The 20,110-nt window shown below is 36.8% G+C and overlaps 1 protein-coding gene across 1 annotated transcript; it reads right to left on the bottom strand.

Annotated features, from left to right (window-relative positions):
- Positions 1 to 14,901: 14,901 nt before the first annotated feature.
- Positions 14,902 to 15,402, bottom strand: LOC143236417 (uncharacterized). Its single transcript, XM_076474679.1, has one exon. It carries the CDS (start codon positions 15,400 to 15,402, stop codon positions 14,902 to 14,904), a length of 501 nt encoding a protein of 166 aa, XP_076330794.1.
- Between the last annotated feature and the right edge of the window lie 4,708 nt (positions 15,403 to 20,110).

Below are 20,110 nucleotides of genomic sequence, written 5' to 3'. Positions count from 1 at the left end.
AAACTAAAAATCGAATATACACGAAGGCTCTCTGCGCTAACCGTCTCTAATTTAGCATGTAAGACTAGAGGAAATGTAGCTAGTCATCATCACTCACCGACAACGAATAGTGAAATTGACTGTAACATTATAACGCCCCCACAGCTGAAAGGGCGAGCATGTTTGGTGTGAAAGGAATTCGAGTTCGTGACCCTCAGATTACTAGTCAAACGCCTTAACCACCTGGCCATGCTGGTCCGTTTGACTGACAACTGAAACCTTGTGAAGTTATAGTTAACTGTTGTAATATGTATTTTAATTAATTAACTTCTATTATAATGTCCACAACTGCAACGCGATTAACCTCAATGCAAAATCTAATTGAAACTAAACAGTCACCCAAATTTTCCTTCCACGTTTTTGTTTTTACATTTCTTTCCGAAGCCTGTATGGTCACTTAAAAGCATCTAAAAGACCTACCTATTACTCGCTATCACTTATCAACAGCTTAACTGCTCAGACGAGAATTAATCCAGTTAATAAACACTACTATCAATTTATTGTGATTTATTTCTTATCCTTGTTTCAGGCATTCGCACAAAGCCATACAAGGGCTATCTGAGTTGGGCTTTCCTAAACATGAACTAAAGGGAAGACATCTAATCAACAGCAACAACTGCCAACTCTTGGACTACTTTATTCGAATAGTGGTATTTGACTGCTACTCTATAACGCATCCTTAGCATCAAGTGCTGAGATCCATTTTTTTTTTTTTGCAACAGTGAGATGCGAATAAGAGATTTTCAGATTCATAAACCAGCACACTAATAATTTGGCCCAGCCTGATCTGTTCTCTGGATTAACAATAATATATTTATTTATCTTTTTCTTGTACAGTTTCTCGCTGGGACAGCGGTAAATCTGCGGATTTGCAACAGTGCAGTCAGGGTGTTCGCTTCCCCTTGGTGGACATAGCAGATATTCCGATGTGGCTTTGTTATAAAAAACACACACTCTCAAAGACAATTATAATAATAAATCGATTGTTTTCTAAATATCCATATTTGTTACATAATATGAATAAGGAAATTAATCAAATTTTTAATTAAAATTATTTTGTTATTGTTGTGTTACAGACTTAGACACCTCCTTATCACAGTGGCACCTATTAAAAGAACATTTTTTTGTTTTTTGAATTTCGCGGAAAGTTACGCGAAGGCTATTTGTACTAGCCGTACCTAATTTAGCAATGTAAGACTAGAGGGAAGGCAGGTAGTCATCACCACCAACCACCAACTCTTGGTCTACTTTTTTATTAACGAATAGTGGAAATGGTCATAACATCATAACGCACCCACGGCTGAAAGGCCGAGCATGTTTGGTGTGATGTGGATTGAAACTCGCAACCCTTAGATCACGAGCCGAGCGCTCTGACCACATGGCCATGCCAAGCCAAGATGAAAAGTAATACAAATAATTTACTTGAATTTGTGTTTGGGACTGTATAGAGATGGATGGTCATCCATAAGTTATCACTGCCGTTTCGAATGAATGCTCGGTTTATATATTCATTCAGAAGCAAAAATACTTTATAAAAATAATGTCAGTCATTGTTTTCCTGAATACTCACTTAGACTTCATAGTCTCATTCATTGATTTAACATGGCAATTTGAACAAATAGCATTTCCGAGTCCTCTATTTTGGACTCTGAGTATCGTTGTTATATTTCAAATAAGCCATTTCAATTGAAAATTATGGAGAGAACTTTGGAAGAAATTGTGTAGCGTGGGAGGAAACAAACATAAACATAAACAAACACACTCAAACATAATTTAAATAATTTTGTTTTATAACTTCTAGAAATTTCTATCTATGCCAAAAATATTAAGACTGTGTGCTGTGGTCCCCAACTTCGAGCCTCCCAGTGGTTCATCAGTATGGCTGCAAATTGACAATGCTACAACTAGCAAATCAACCATATTTTTGAACTACTGACCAGTGGTAGGCAGCAAGCTCTCAGCCCCTACCACCCACCATCGACTATAAATCTTATCATGCACTCACACCTTAAAGTTATTGAATATGATGTGGAAACGTGTAGATTCAAACCAGGCTAGCGAACTCCGAAATCCAGTAGTCTACCACACGACCAACGCGGTTCCATTTTAGAAATTCATTTATTTGTAACTAGAAGAGGTTTTAAAGATAATGCAACCATATTTTTGAAAAAAAATCGAATTCTATTTTGTTTTGCCCAAATTAAAATATTGAGTTTTTTTTCTTAAAGAGCGTTACGTTTCACTTCATATGTTATGTACAGACAGAACAGCATTCTAAGACAGATAAGACAGGCTATTAATAAAACTGTATATTTATAGAATGCTTTTCAAATGCCAAGTGACGCTTCTCACCAAACCTATTACTTTCTAATAAACTGGATAGTTAGTTTGTGAAATTCTCTACATAAAATCAACGCTATATAACAGTTAAATGCTTATAATCAAACTTGCTTCGGAAATCGTTTTTTATATTTATTATTGTTTTGATTGACATTTCTGTTTACTTACCTATCAAAAATCATGTTTAAGAAACACTGCACATTTGTTAAGAAATTTTGTATATATGTTTGCTCATATTTCGTACGGTTTTTCTCTGTAATGAACGTTACAAAAATTAATGTGTGTACATAACAATGCAATAGGTTTTCATGACTCTGGAAAGCATAGTTCATCTGCAATTATTTCCAAAGTTTCCATGGACAGATAGTCTCACAAAATTAATTCATGTAAAGTTCTGCCTATTATTACGAATTTAAGAAGTGTTATAAAACCGTAGAGTTACTATTATTTTGTACCAAATCTAAGTGTTTGTAATGGAAGAGAATTTATTACTCTCATCACACTTGTTCCAAAGTCATGAATACTTAAACCAGCATTTTGATACTTACTAAACAACTCGCTAGAAGGAGTACTCGTCCGTTGAACAGTTGAAATAAAAATTTGTTTGTAGAAAAGGAGAGAAAATTATCCTTCAATTATTTTTTTAACATAATAAATATTAAAAAGTGCAATACAAACACGTAAAGGTGTCACTACTGAAAAGAAAGATCTACTGTTTTCAGAAATTATGTCAATGTGAAATAAGATCGAGAAAGGAAATGCTACTCATGATCGTTTTCATGTCATCCTGTATCACTGTGTGAAGTTTGGTGATGATTAATTAAGAAATGTAGAAACGTATAAGGAAAAGATACGAAACGATAGATTGAAATTCTAAACCTCTACTTCCTATCACCAAAATACGGAGCTCTATCTCAGGATCAACACAAGTTCTACGAGTGAATCCAGATAATCAGATATAATTAATATAGAAGAATATAATTTTAGTGATCCAGAAACACTAAATTAGATGTCGTTTAAAGACTGTTAGCCCATAGGCCATAAGGTAATGTTTATACAGCTTAATAACCACCGGTAATAACAACAATGTGATTAAATACAAAATAAGAGTGAATGGTTTTGTTTTGAATTTCGCGCAAAGCTTCACGAGGGCTATCTGCGCTATAAGAGTAGATGTTAAATTTCTGTTCTTTAACCTTTACCTGGATGAAACTATCGATCTTTCTGTTAAACTTATTTTCAAAGACAACAAATGTATTAATGGACTTTGTGAACAATTGTTCAAGCAACTGGAGGAAAAGTGAGAAACAAAATAACTGAAGCACTTAAAAAGGTGAACTTTTCTTCAGTGGGAATGACTTAATACCTTAAGGTAAAGCGTGAGAAAAAGCGCAAGACGTCATGTTTAAACAAAGCAGATCACCATGACAACACAGAAGTCTTTTAGTTGTTTTCAAAGGAATGTATTGGATGTGACTTAATTTATTTTGTGCTGGAAACAATAACAGGTTTGTTAAAGCTAAAAGAACCCATCACGATAGGAGATTCTAACCATATTTCCCACAAAGATTCTCAGAAATATTTCAAGAACACATGAGTGTTATTAGGAACCTTCTCCCCAATAATGTAAGTAGATGTCTTAGTACATCCACCTCTACAACTCTTCACTGGAAGAAAAACAAGAAATTCATAACTTTTAACAGAGAAATGATTCATTCCTCCTTAAAAAGAAACAACAAAAACCAGTTTTTTGTTAGAAATAACGCCGAATCAAAGTTTGTAATTTCTTTTGGCACCATTTTTAACAATCCTCTTTTTTTGATAAAAATATTATTATAGTAGCAAACATCCACCTCAAACTACCAATTCCTCCAACTAATAATCAACTCACTCTAAATGCTCCCAATATAATTTGTTTTTTTTCAAATATAGAATTCAGCTTCCTTTGACCAATGACCTTGATAATGAATGTGAATTTTTTCCTGGCATTCCTGGCATATTTAAATTCTTTCTAAAACTCAATTTCAGTATTTTTTACGACAAATCCTACTTTACTTACAACAACCAACATACTCTGATTTTTCAAAGAAACGCCCTTCTAAGCACTTCCACCCAACATAGATCTGCAGTTAAAATTATATTAAAGGCTTAGAAAATGATATAATATATAAAGCTAAGTTTGTGCGTGTTTGTTTGCACTATTCAGACATCTGATCCTTATACGTTTCAACATTTCTTGATCAATCATCACCAAACTAGAAACAGTAATATAGGGTAACATCAGGAAGGTCATGAAGAGAGTGGGGGGGAACCCCATCTTCTATATAAATAAACGTCATTATGAGTTTGTACCTATTCCTTGTACGTTTCCACATTGCTTGATCAATAAGCACCCAACCTGACACACTGATATGGGATAACGCGAGGATGGTCTTGAGGGGTGGTAATGACCCTCCATCTAATTTCGGAAAGAACAACCAATTCAGAACAATTTGACAACGTGTTACAGAAGGTCAGGGAGAATCTTAACTAATCTCATATTGATATCCTTCTTGAGCCTTTCTTTCCAGTATTGGTACCTTTATGTATTTTAATTGCTCTTTTACTGTTTGTTATGTAAAGATAAAATAGAAGCACAAATGTCCAGCCTTTGTTATAACTGAATTTTTATTTTACACGTCCAATGGACGGATATTCCTACTAGTAGGATACAAAATCTTCCAAATAATGTCACAATAATTTAAATAAAAAATGAAAGAACTGCTCTAAAGGATCTTAAACATAACATTATAATCTGATAAATCTAATATTATAATAAACCCAGCAGGTGGGGCTATTATTATTCTTAACAAATATGCTTATATCACTAAAGCTAATAATCAATATAAAAACACTAATTTATATAAAAACACTCGCATAGAATTGTGTAGTTCAGTGTTTTAAAGCCATAAGCGATAAACACGAGAACTCCTACAAATTAATAAGATTGGCAAAGAAGTGTTCCAGCTCTTGAAAGTAACAAGTTCGTCTGAGTAAGTTGTACCTCTTACCCAAAATACACAAAGCTAGTAACCTCGGCCGTCTTATCATTTCTAAAACAGATATACTATTGAGAAGTTTCCTTCTTTTGTTGACCACCACATAAAAGATATTTCCTTTTCTCTCCCCTTATATATAAGGGATATGACTCTCTCTATAAATATTATTGAGAAAATATGTATCCAAAAAACAAAACAAACAACAAGAAAACAAAAACAAAAAACCATTAACAATTGTTTCTTACCTCTAAACAATTTTCTCCTATTCTTGTGTGTGTAGGGTTATTTCGGTTTCTCTTACGTGCGTAGATGACAGATGTTATATGTAAGCTGGCGCACATTGAAGACAAGAATCTCATTATATTGACGCTTTTTGTAAGCAACAACATGAAAGAAGACTAGTTATTGTTATTTCATTGATAAAACTTGTTTACAACATGTAACAGTTAATTATTTCAACAATAAGCCTTACTACTTAATATTTCCAAAGCACAGTGTGCAATGCACGTTATAAATTACAATATAATTTATTATGATTTGTATTTCATTGAAAGCGCCTAAAGCGCCTAAAGCGAAACGTTGAGTGTCTAATCTAATAAGAACAGCATTGTGGTGTTATAATATGTACAACATAAATTAATTAAAGAGGTTTGTTTTTGTTAAAAGAAAAAATTGATGATATCACACAAAATAGCTTACTTCAGAAACAATTTAAATTTAAAAATTAATCAATAATTTTACTTTCATGATAAATTTTATGTACTTCACTCTAGACTAGGTGATCCTACACTACGTCTTTGCTTTAGGTTTATTTACTAACACTAACTACACTTATAAGGTTTCACGGCATCCTTCCATCCCGTCACTAAAATCATAATGGGCAGACAGTAACCGAATTATTCTGTCCCGATAAATGCATTTTGGCCTTTATGGCCCCTCTTATTTCGAGAAATCAAGCATAGCGTGACATGACGTGGCATAAATTGACATTTATTTTGGTTATATTTAACTGGTAATACCATTATAGGAATTTTGTATGGCACATCAATGAAAAGTTGAAACATATTTTCATGCATACATATATACACTAACTAACTAATATTAAAAGTTAGAGTAATCCCTGAAGCTATTACTCTAGTTAAAGTTGAAGAAACATATCTAAGCTTTAAGCCTCTAATAAAATGTTATAAAACAAAGAAATGTATTAGGGCCTCAAGACTAAGAGCTTTCACTTCAGTTTATAACGAGGACTTATTTTATTAATTTAACAGTTTCAAACACTCTGCTACAAACGTCACGGGCCCGACATGGCCAGGTGATTATGGCGTTCGATTCCTAATCTGAGGGTCGCAAGTTCGAATCCCCGTCACACCAAACATGCTCATCTTTTCAGCTGTGGAGGTGTTATAATGTTACAGTGAATCCCACTATTCTTCGGTAAAATAGTAGCCCAAGAGAAGGCGGTGGGTGGTGATGACTAGCTGCTCTCCCTCTAGTCTTAAACTGCTAAATTAGGGATGGCTAGCGCAGATAGCCCTTGCGTAGCTTGGCGTGAAATTCAAAAATCAAACTTTTTTTTAGCGCAAAGCTACATAATGGCTTTCTGCGCTCAGTCCAGCTCGAGAAATTGAATGTCGAACTTTTGTGAACAGTTATGTAATACGTCAGAGAATGTAAAGTTACGATTTTTCAAATATTGACGTGGAATGCAAATAGATCATACAAAGTCCGAAAACGGTACATTATTAAGAAAAATAAGATCTATAATTATAAAATTCAGGAAAAAAAGAAGGTAACCATTTCCACTAACATTATCTGAGTTTATAATAAATCTATCTATACCTATATTATTTTATTATCTGAGATTATAATAAATCTATCTATAACTATACTATTTTATTATCTGAGTATATAATAAATCTATTTATACATATACTATTTTATTCTGATCATTCACGTCATATCATGAAGATAAATTTCGATTGACCAAGTACTGACGATGTTGCTAATCATATAACTTAAAATCAAATGATTAGAAAAGAAAAAGTAACTGAAATTTGATAATTATTTACTGCAATAACCTGGCCTGGATTTTGTTACTTTGACTGATAGAAAACTATACAATAAACTATTGTTTGATCTTTAAAAAAGCTCCAAATAAATCAGAAGAGAGCGAACCAAGATAGCACAGTTTACAAATAATATTTTCTTTGTATCACTAGCATTTTGATCTTGCTAGTTCTAAATCAGTATATACATATATATATATATGTACATAAATTTATGCTAGTTCATTTTAACTAGTTTTTATGTGCAAGTGATTATTAACTTCTGATAACAGTAAACTAATTACCTCGGTCAAGCCTAAAAATAAAATTGGTAATGACCACAGTGTTTAGTGAATCTAGATCAAAGTTACGTCGTGCTATATCTTCAAAATCAATAAAAGAAAATCGAACCCTAGAATTTAGCATTGTAAGTCAGTAAATTAACCACTCTCCTTCCTAACGATGATTTCAAAATAGTTTTAGAATCTATACAACTGATATCACTTTACTTGGTTGTGCACTTTTTATTGTATTATTTATTTTGCTTTAGATAATTTTTAATTCTACGAATAACCAATGATTCCAACTTTCCATTAAAATCTTATTTCTTTCTTGGTTAGAAAGATTGGAATGGTAACGATAAAGAAACAGGTTATTACACAAGAACATGTTAATACCTAGTTCATAAAGAAACAGAGTTATACACAAGAGCATGTTAATACCTGGTTCATAAAGAAACAGGGTATTACACAAGAGCATGTTAATACCTAGTTCATAAAGAAACAGGGTATTACACAAAAGCATGTTAATACCTGGTTCATAAAGAAACAGTTTATTACACAAGAGCATGTTAATACCTAGTTCATAAAGAAACAGGGTATTACACAAGAGCATGTTAATACCTAGTTCATAAAGAAACAGGTTATTACACAAGAACATGTTAATACCTGCTCATAAAGAAACAGGGTTATACACAAGAGCATGTTAATACCTGGTTCATAAAGAAACAGTTTATTACACAAGAGCATGTTAATACCTATTTCATAAAGAAATAGGGTATTACACAAGAGCATGTTAATACCTAGTTCATAAAGAAACAGGTTATTACACAAGAGCATGTTAATACCTAGTTCATAAAGAAACAGTTATACCTGGTTCATAACGAAACACAAAGAGCATGTTAATACCTGGTTCATAACGAAACAGGGTGTTACACAAGAGCATGTTAATACCTGGTTCATAAAGAAACAGGGGTATTACCTACAAGAGCAGGGTTAATACACAAGAGCCTGGTTCATAACGAAACAGGTTATTACAAGAGCATGTTAATACCTAGTTCATAAAGAAACAAGGTATTACACAAAAGCATGTTAATACCTGGTTCATAAAGAAACAGTTTATTACACAAGAGCATGTTAATACCTAGTTCATAAAGAAACAGGTTATTACACAAGAGCATGTTAATACCTAGTTCATAAAGAAACAGTTATTACACAAAAGCATGTTAATACCTGGTTCATAACGAAACAGGGTGTTACACAAGAGCATGTTAATACCTAGTTCATAAAGAAACAGGGTGTTACACAAGAGCATGTTAATACCTAGTTCATAAAGAAACAGGGTATTACACAAGAGCATGTTAATACCTAGTTCATAAAGAAACAGGGTATTACACAAGAGCACGTTAATACTTAGTTCATAAAGAAACAGGTTATTACAAAAAACATGTTAATACCTAGTTCATAAAGAAACAGGGTTATACATAAGAGCATGTTAATACCTGGTTCATAAAGAAACAGGTTATTACACAAGAACATGTTAATACCTAGTTCATAAAGAAACAGGGTTACACATAAGAGCATGTTAATACCTGGTTCATAAAGAAACAGGGTTATACACAAGAGCACGTTAATACCTAGTTCATAAAGAAACAGGTTATTACACAAGAACATGTTAATACCTAGTTCATAAAGAAACAGGGTTACACATAAGAGCATGTTAATACCTGGTTCATAAAGAAACAGGGTATTACACAAGAGCATGTTAATACCTAGTTCATAAAGAAACAGGGTGTTACACAAGAGCATGTTAATACTTGGCTCATAAAGAAACAGGGTGTTACACAAGAGCATGTTAATACCTGGTTCCTCAACAGTAATTGACTAAAATTACAGGTATCAAAATGCAGTAATCACCTGTATGATGCCTCTGGCTAAAATAGTTATAATGATGGTTGTATTTATGATACATTGTTCAAATCGATGTCATTCAGGTAAGACTGAATCAATTTGATATTGTTTTGCCACGCAGGGAAAATAGAAATGATCACATAGACAAACATTTGTGACTTATTTCAATTCTGAATTCTGAATTTAATTAGATAAATTTTTATTGGTTGAATTCCAGTCTTGAAGTATGTTGTTGCACCAACTGTGGAAAAAAAATTTGACTATAACTATACTTTCTATGAAGTATTTAATTCAATAGCATAAATTTACACTTGAATACCAATCCATCTATCTCAGCCTTTTAAAACTAATGGTTTGCTCACGTAGAGCCAAAGGGTTAAGAAGTTAGGCTAGTGTTTTAACGTTCAATGTCCTAAAGACAAACGTCAAACTAATATATAAACATTTGTCAATCAAGTCTTGTAGTAACTTTGAAGATGACTTTTCACCTTCTTCCTTTTTTATGAACTAAGGTGAATAGTGGAAGCGATTAATAACACGTGACCCTTATAATAATTTAAATACCTCTTTTCAGCCAAAATTATCTATGCTGAAAATAAATTATGAATAAATGCTCATTTTACATTGTTTTTCATCAACAAATTTTTACTTTTTTTGACAAGGAAGAAAATTTTTACGTTTTCTGCCCCCCAGTGGCATGTCTGCGGACTTATAAAACCTGGTTTCATTACCCTTTCGGTAACTTTGTGCACAATAATAAAACAAACAAAAAACGTCATCTTCAGTTACCACAGACCTAAACTACTCTTTTTAATGTTGTGTTATTGAGGTCAAAGTTCTAAAGACATAGACTCTTTGCCAAATAGTAAGTATAAGGGAATTTGAATGATATGTCATAAAATAAAATAGTAGCATCAATTTCATAAGGATTTACTACTGCTAGATATTTAGATGCATCATATAAGTAATTGTAATAATAAACAGAAAATAGTGAAGTATAAGAAAACATGTTCAAAGCAATGATGTTTATAGAATAACGACAGTTCAAGGAGGCACGCCGAGAAACTTGTTGTCATGTGATTAATTTATAGCTAGTTTATGAGGAACTGACGCTATCAAGAACAACAAAGGAGTTATTTAAAATAGAGATTCAGAGAAAGCCATTGAAAAACATCCGCTATTGTTTAGATTGGAAGAGATAAACACTAAAAAGGTTAAAAGGTTATTCAAGCTATATACCATGTTTGAGTAGAAGTAAATTGGCGCTATCGAAGTCAAAATTGCTTAAGCAAACTTGGACGTTGAAAACAAGAAGAAACTCTAAACACTTGACGACACGTTAGTATAAGTTACTACGAAATGAGGAAGCCAAATGACACCATGGTATTATGAATAGGCCAACAATTTCCCCCTCATCTAGTATAAAAGGTCCTAGAACAGACACCACAATATTCAAAATCTAGCAAGCAATCTAATTTGATCTGATCATTCACATTCAGGTCATCTCATAGAAGAAGGAGAGAAGATGTATCTTACTCTTAGTAGAAACGCCATTTTCGCCCAAGCTCTTTGTGAGTATTTTAATACCATTCTTTCTTAAACATTAGTCATTACGTTAATAGAGTTAAAATGATTGTTGCCCCATATGAGCCCACACAACGATCACTGATGTTTAAATCGAATTTAATGTGATAAACTACATTCATACCATCCACACCGTGAAACTCTAACAATCAAGAATTAACAAGTTGAGGGACATCTCCAAAGTTCATATAAGCCAACACACACACATATTCCAATTACAGGCCCATAAAAGACAATTGTACACAAAAGCCATATTGTTACTGGTACTAGCACGAAATTACAGCTTAACAGACATTTCAATTTAATACGGGATCGTGGCAAGATAGAAACAATGAATTAAGACCTATACTAAATATCTTATACATTCCAACTCTTACGTTATCAAAGTCAAGACAATCTTTGAAAGTTTCCAAAGGATAAATAAATCAATATCTCGTTCGACCAGTAGGTACATGGGGAGTCCCTAATTTAAATTTCAAAGTCTCCAGTGTATACTGTAAGAAATCCCACGTGGTTGTGACCACGCTAACATCAGAGTGAATCTATTTATAGGTATTCGTATTCGTTGACAAAGATGGCATAATTATAACGTAACAAAAGTGTGGAGACATATAACATGTGTGGGGAAGAACACGTGTGTGATTGTGTTTCCGGATCGTTCTCCATTCCAGATCAAAGTGGATTCGTTTGAAAGGGCATAATACTTAGATATTGTTAGGATTTCCATTAAAGAAATGAAACTGAGCAAGCTGTGGCTACACACCCACCTAAATCACTCGAGTTACTAAAGTACATATTATTCAGAAGAATTATTGTCCAACTGTAGGATGAGATTATGCATGGTTCTTCCTGAAAGCTGGCTTTCCTAGTTGGACGTCCTCCACTGTCGAGTCTTGAGTCTCCCACCAGTATCTTCGCTTTCCTCACTAGACTGTTTTTACTTGGCATAGTGTCCACGACCTGTGCTAGTTTTCAGCTTCCTCTTTTGTGTTCTTCCTCTTTGAGTAGAACTATATCACTGGACTTTAGGTTTCTATGCTCAGTTGTTCATTTTTGACGCGTCTGAAGATTTAGCTGATACTCTTTGTGCCACTGTTGCCAGAATCTTTCTGTGAGATGCTGTAATTTCTTCCACCTTTTTCTGGGATACAGATCTTCACGAACAAACTCTCCCAGGGAGGACTTAATGGCTCAGTCTTAAGAAAAAGCAAATGATTTGGGATGATAGAAATTGGACTTAGGGGATCGTTGCGATTCTCCACTGACAAGGGGCTACTGTTTACAATTGCCATCGCCTCGTAGAAAAACTTCACAGTGACGAACTATCAAGTCTTCCAGCAGCGTGGTAAAAAAGACCTGTAAGAATGCTTCGAATCGATTGGATCTGTCCTTCCCAAATGCCTCCCATGCAGTTGGGAAACATTCTGGACAAATTCACACCCGTGGCTGATCAGAAAGTTATTGAGTTTGTTTTTCTCGCATTCCTCAAAGAGTGTGGCAAATTCTCTATGGGCTTCAGTGAAGTTGCTTCCTCGGTCAGAGCACAGTCGATGCACTTACCCCTCAGTGCAATGACACACCACAAACTATTAATGAATGTGTCAGTGCTCATGTCGTCCAGCATCTTCATGTGGACAGCGTGTGATGCCATGAATGTAAAAATCAGATCATACTTCATTAATTCTTTATGACCGTTCTTCACAATGAATGGGCTGAAGCAGTCAAACCTGGTGAAATGGAAGAGAGGAGATGATCCTGCTCTTTATTCTGGTAAATCTACAATCTTCTGCGTTTGGTACTCTCCCCGTAAACGACGGTAGTTCACGCACTTATATATCACGGAGGAGACAGCAGATGTACAGACTACAATCCAATACTCATTGAAATAGAAGTCATTGACTACGAATCCTCTAATATGGTGAACAATCCTCTCATGGTAGTATTAGATGATGAGCTCTATTATATGACTGCATCTGGGGTGGATGACTGGATGTTTCATTCCAAAGTCAAGATCTGCCCTGTCGAGGTGGCCTCCAGTCCGAATTGATGACTGGATGTTTCATTCCAAAGTCAAGATCTGCCCTGTCGAGGTGGCCTCCAGTCCGAATTGATGACTGGATGTTTCATTCCAAAGTCAAGATCTGCCCTGTCGAGGTGGCCTCCAGTCCGAATTGATGACTGGATGTTTCATTCCAAAGTCAAGATCTGCCCTGTCGAGGTGGCCTCCAGTCCGAATTGATGACTGGATGTTTCATTCCAAAGTCAAGATCTGCCCTGTCGAGGTGGCCTCCAGTCCGAATTGATGACTGGATGTTTCATTCCAAAGTCAAGATCTGCCCTGTCGAGGTGGCCTCCAGTCCGAATTGATGACTGGATGTTTCATTCCAAAGTCAAGATCTGCCCTGTCGAGGTGGCCTCCAGTCCGAATTGATGACTGGATGTTTCATTCCAAAGTCAAGATCTGCCCTGTCGAGGTGGCCTCCAGTCCGAATTGATGACTGGATGTTTCATTCCAAAGTCAAGATCTGCCCTGTCGAGGTGGCCTCCAGTCCGAATTAATCTATCTTGAGCGATAAATGGATCACGTTTGTGGAAGCGATTGTTTCTTTTCAGTGTCCCTTTCGGGTCCTACAGGGTTTGCAGCTCCTCATAGAAATGGTCTTCTTGTACCATGTGCAGTATCGCATCCTCTGATGTTTGCTTCCTGATGGAAGTGTCTACTGTTGAGGGTATCTGTTTCCAATGGATGACTTTCAGGAGTGTCGATACCACTATTACCAATTTTGACCATCTAGAGAACCTGTCAAAGAATGTGAGGAGGGAGGAACCCTTTTGGGCTGAAGAGAAGAGCACTATGCTCTTTCTCAATTCGGGGTCATCTGGTGCAAGACTGTGAGCCTCTGGAGTTGGCTTGACTCTTTTTCCATAAAAAGGAAGATTCATTGAGCCAGTTACCATCACATAGATAATGTATAGTTTGACATCGTGATGCATGGTCAGGCGGATTCTGATCCGTTTGAACAAAGTTCTGTTGCTGACGGATTGAGGCTTCTTTGATGGCTTGGACTCAGTTCTCCAAGAATATGTCAAAGTGGCACATGTCATTGTTGATGTAACCGAGCACGGCCTTTGAATCAGTCCAAAAGTACTCTTCTACGTTTTCCCAAATGAGTTCACGCTTGAGGAGTTTACTGACTCTTGTGCACACCGCAGCTGTTTGAAGCTCCAGTCTAAGGATGGTGACGAGCTTCAGCGGTGCCACTTTCGCCTTTCCCATCAGAAGTGAACAGTGCACATTTCCATGTTCATCGATAAGCACTGACCATACCCGGAATTGCTGGCATCTGAGAAGTGATAACTCTCACGACGTGCGACTTCGCCAAAGTTTTCTGGCTTAGAGTAGCAGTTTCTTGTAACCTCGATTAGATGGAGTTAGGATCTCCCCTGCTCCCACCTTGGAGGCAAGTCGTCGTTGAGAGGGTTGCCCCACCTGGCAGCATCTCTGCACATTTGCTACAGGATATGTTTCCCGATCAAAATGAATGGGGCGAGAAACCCCAGTGGGTTATATACAGAGGCTGCTGTAAAGAGGATGTCTTGTTGTGTCAAGGGTCGATCCATGAGGGTCACTTGTAATTGAAGCAGATCAGACTCTACACATCACTATATGCCCAACACCCTCTCCAATGGGGTCCTTTCCTCTGGCAGATGAAGGTTTTCTAATTTTGGTGCCCTGTCTGTAAGGGAACTTGAGTCCACAACTTCTTGTTTGTTGGATAAGAATTTGGGCAAATAGATATTTTCCTTTACACAAATTGTTTGGGTCTCCTTTATGAGATGGATGGCTTCTCTTACAGTTTTCACGTTCTTTAGGCCATCGTCAAAATAAAAGCCTTCTTGAATGAAGAAAGCGGCTTGGAAGTTGTCATATGCCAGCTGCCTGACACCTGAGATGGCACAGGCAAGTGACGACACTGATCCAAAGAGGTAGACCTTCATTCGGTAGTCCACTACATTTCCAGACAAGTCTTCAATCCACAGGATCCTCAAAAAATCTCTGTCTTCTTCCTGGACCCGGAACTGGAAGAACATTTTCTCAATATCGCAGGTGAAGGCTATAATTTCTTTTCGGAATCGACAGAACACTCCCACCAAGCTGTTCATCACGTCTGAGCCCTTGAGAAGATGGCTGTTCAGCGAGTTTCCTTGAAACTTCGCTGCATAGTCGAAGACGATCCGAATCTTACTTGGCTTTTATGGGTGGAATACTCCATGATAGGGAATGTACCAAGCCATTTTTTCAGGAATTTCTGGGTCTGGAACTTTCTCGGTGTTCTTGCTGCAGATTATACTGTTCATAAATGAAGCATAATCTGAGAAGTACCTCGAGTCCTTTGAAAACCTTATTCATTTTGATGAATGGACTGACCTATGATCTTTTTAAATTTCAAGTCGTCCTATGAGAAATAGTTGATCTCTTTCTGCAAGGATATCATTGAAATCTGACTCGATGGTTCTGTTGATTTCTAGAGGGGTGCACATTTCTTCCCGTATGGATGTCTTGTACATGCAGTGGACTTCATTTTTGGTGCTCCTTCCATGTACCACTTGGAATGCTTCTGGGAATTTTTTCACAAGTATTCTGTGAGAAATTGCTATCACGTTTCCTGAGTCTTCTGCCAGGTCTACCAGGTCTATGCGCCCCACAATGCTCCATCCCAATTCAATCTCTGTGGCAAATGGTTAGTTGCCCTCACTAGTAATAAAGTTATTCGGGGCCAAAGCTTGTGGGCACTTGTACTAAATCAGAAGGCCAGTCTCACAGTCTTGCAGCAGTGCAATTTTGAAAGATGGGGCCAAGGTCTAGCTGTTTCAGGGGTCGGAATATGTGACACATCGTCAGGGATGTAGTTCCTGGAGTAGGCACTTGGCAAAGCCACCTTTGTAGAAAAGTGCAAACTGTGTACTGTTCTGGACTCGGAGGCAGCTGACCCTTTGGTCCTTAGACATCATCGTTGCGAACTCAAAGTTGTTAAATCTGCTTTGGCTCTAAGTCTGTCTGCTGTGTCTTTCGGAAAGAAGGTGGTATTGGACTGTGTGTCGAGAGTGCATAAACAAAATTTTCCCTGGTTGGGTCATGTGCGTTAGTGACAAAGACAGGCACAACCATTGAGCAGATGACAGGTTCATTCCTGGACATCGAAACTTTACGGCACATTGCACTCTGAGTTCTTTCACCAACTTGGCTTCTGCCATTGTCTTATGTGTCTCTGACCAAGGTGTTCCTTGTCTTACTAGAAGTTGTCTCGCGGGAAGATCTGTTTGGTGTTTCTTGTTGCATTTTTGGCAAATGCGCTTCTGGGAGAATTTTCATGCTGCTAAATGTCCCGCTGTGAGGCATCCACAGAATAGGCCATTTTTGTAATCTAATCCTCTTTTTCGAAAAAGGCTTTGTTCGAGAAAGTCCTGCATTCCGCCATAAAGTGATCTTTACTGCCACAGTAGATGCAGGTTTTATTCTGCGTTGTTTTTTGGGTGTGTCAGTTGTTGATGCAAAAAACCTTAGCAGCCGTAGCCAGTTTCCCTCTTTGATTTGATGACTGATCTCCATTGGTCCTCAAAGATCCCAATGAGGCGATGGAATCACAAGCCATCTCTGCTTCACTCATCATGAATTTCACAAGCTGGTGAAATAATGGGTATTCACGACTGGTGTTTTTTTTTTTTTGTATACACATCCTTCAGCCATCTTGTCACGACCCAATCCGGCAGTTTTCTGAGGAGATTCTGGTTCTCTCTGCTGTCATTCAGGATGTCCAGACCTTTCACTTTCGCGATGGTGCTGCTTCACACTGATTCAATAAATCTGAAAACTTTCTGAGTTCTTCTCCATCTCTTCCTGTGATCATGGGCCATTTGTTTAGCTTTTTCCTGAATGCTTAAGTTACAACAAATGAATTGCCATATCGATCTTCCAGAACTGCTTTAGCTCACTAGAATGCGTTTTCTGAACTGAGCATGAGATAACCACTGACAACATCCATCTCTGCTCTGCCGACATATCTCTTGAGATGATGTATTTTCTCTGCATTGCTCACCTTTTCCGTATTTATGAGGGACTTAAATGTCATGATCCAGTCATGATAGGTGAGTGGATCACCTGTAAATACTGAGGGTTCAGAAGATGAGAGGCAATTAAGGCTGACTGCTGTGGCCAATGCCTCAGTTAGTATCATGATGTCCGTCTGTTCTAAGCAGGATTATGAGGTGTGTACAGATGCGGTTGTTGGTGTTTTTTCATTGTTATTCTGTTCCATATTTTGGCTTGATGAATCAAGAGAGATGACACTTGCAGCTGTTTTCGACCCAGTGTCTGTAGGAAGAATGTTGATGGCTGTCTGTGTTGCGAACAATTTGGAATTATTCTCGGTTGCTTTCAATTCTTCTGCATGTACCTGATATCTGGCATTCTCCATGCACAGTAATTATTGGATTCTTCATTGTTCCAATGTCTGTTTTTTCCTTTTCATCTGGGATTCTGCTTCAGCTCTTCTCTTTGTTTCCTCGAGCTCTAGTGCTTTCAATTCATCTTTTTCCCTCATTTCGGCCTCTTTTGCCTCCAACTCTGTTCTGTGAGCAGCCGCATTGGCTGCCGCCTCCATAATCTTCATGCTGATTGAGGTTCTTGTCGAACTCCTTGATGATGTAGATGAAACTGATTTCCAAGAGCTAAGAGATTTGGGGCGCTTCTCATTATGAGAGGGGAGCGTCATCAGAATTATCCCAAGTAGGAGATCTCTATGAGCTTGTAATTGGTCAATGCTTCTTCTAAGATTTGGATCTGGGTTATCAGTCAATTTTTTAACATCGCCATAGACATTTTCCAACTTTAAAAGCTCCGTTTCCAGTTCAGTTTTCATATGTTGCATGGTAGTTATATCACACACAACCTTTCTAGCTTGGTTTCACATTCTTTTAACAACTTTTACATACTTGTGATGTAGTTTCCAAAACTTCTTTGTGTGCTCTTGTTCTTTGAGTGCTCTCATTTTCAAGGTTCGGTTGCAATCTCTCTCTCGAATGATTGAGACCTCTGGCTGGAGTGTTGTGATGTCTATTTCCACATTTTCAACACTTCTTGATTTTCTGTGACTTGTTCTGTCTCCTCCATCACATCCACTGTGGGCTCTACGTGGAGTTGTCTTGGTTCTTGTACATCTGTCGCTCGAGTAGGATTCGCGTCAGTCGACATGATGGCCACACTCATGTAGTTTTTTTTTTGTATATGAAGAGTGTCACAGTTACCACAAGTCGTGACGAAAGGCGTCCAAGTTTCACTGTTGCCCCATATGAACTCACCCAACGATCAGTGATGATTAAATCGAATTTAATGTGATAAACTACATTCACACCATCCACACCGTGAAGCTGTAACAATCAATAATTAACAAGTTTTGCGACATCTCTAAAGTTCATATAAGCCAACACACACACATATTCGAATTACAGGCCCATAGAAGACAATTGTACACAAAAACCATATTGTTACTGGTACGAGCACGAAATTACAGCTTAACAGACATTTCAATTCAACACGGGATCGTGGCAAGATGGAAACAATGAATTAAGACCTATACTAAATATTTTATACATTCCAACTCTTACGTTATCAAAGTCAAGACAATCTTTGTTCTGATGGGACAGTGGTACGTCAGACATTAACACATACTTTTATAACAAAGTAAACAACTTTATAATGAACAACAGTGAACTATTTGAACCACTCTTCCCAGTCAACTTCAACGATTGTCAAATCAACAACACAAACACAATGCTAACAAACACAATTCCCTTAAAAGAACTCATAGAAGCAATAACAAATACTAAACACTAATCACCAGGAGAAGACAGTACACAAGTCATCCTCCTTAAAAAAGGCACTCCAAAATTATTTGAACATCTCACAGCAATTTTTAATTTATCATTATACTCTGGTTATATCTCGGTTTCTTGAAAGCATGCAAATGTATTAATGTTTCGTAAAGAAGGAAAGCCAGCCAATAACCCAAACAGCTACCAACCGATCAGTCTGACCAGCTGTGTAGGCAAAATTCTTGAGCGAATAATCAGTAACAAACTCTCCACGTTCCTGGAGATTAGATAAAAATTACCAGAATAACAAAATTGTTTCAGAAAATTCAAACAAACTACAGACCACTTAGTGATACTAACAGAAACAATTGTTGGTAGTTATAATAAACGAGAATGCACTGTTGCATGCTTTCTCGATACTGAGAAGGCTTTCGACACTGTATGGCATAACGGTCTCCCGGTTCCGAATGCAAGAAATGGGACTACCGCGGGGAATTATTATCTGACTATCAAAATTTCTAGAAAACAGAATACGTGGAGTCAATGTTGAAGGAACCTTCTCAGAGTGTTTTACTCCAGAAGCTGGTATTCCTCAAGGAGGGGTGGTTAGCCCCATCCTGTTCATCATGTACGTGAACAATATGCATCTGAAAGATCCAAATCATGGATACGCCTCACGGTTTGCTGACAATGTGGCAGTATGGAACAGTGCACCAACACCAGCAATAGTAACCATAAACATATAACCACAATTAAATAGAATAAGTGAATATTGTCAAAAATATAGAATAACGAGTTAGCTAAACACAAAAAAGCACAACCAGAGATCTATATGAATGGAGCTACATCTACAAAGTTTTTAAGACTAACATTCGACTCTAAATTAACATGGATAAACCACATAAATAATATTAAAACAAAAATTTGGCCAAGAACAAACTATGCTAGGAGTCTAACCGGTAAAAATAGTGGAGCAACAGCAGATAACATCATAAAAATA

The sequence above is a fragment of the Tachypleus tridentatus genome, chromosome 13, assembly GCF_004210375.1.
Source record: "Tachypleus tridentatus isolate NWPU-2018 chromosome 13, ASM421037v1, whole genome shotgun sequence".
NCBI classification, from domain to species: domain Eukaryota; kingdom Metazoa; phylum Arthropoda; class Merostomata; order Xiphosura; family Limulidae; genus Tachypleus; species Tachypleus tridentatus.
The sequence above is the reverse complement of the archived record's forward strand: the minus strand, read 5'-3'. Positions and strand labels throughout refer to the sequence as shown.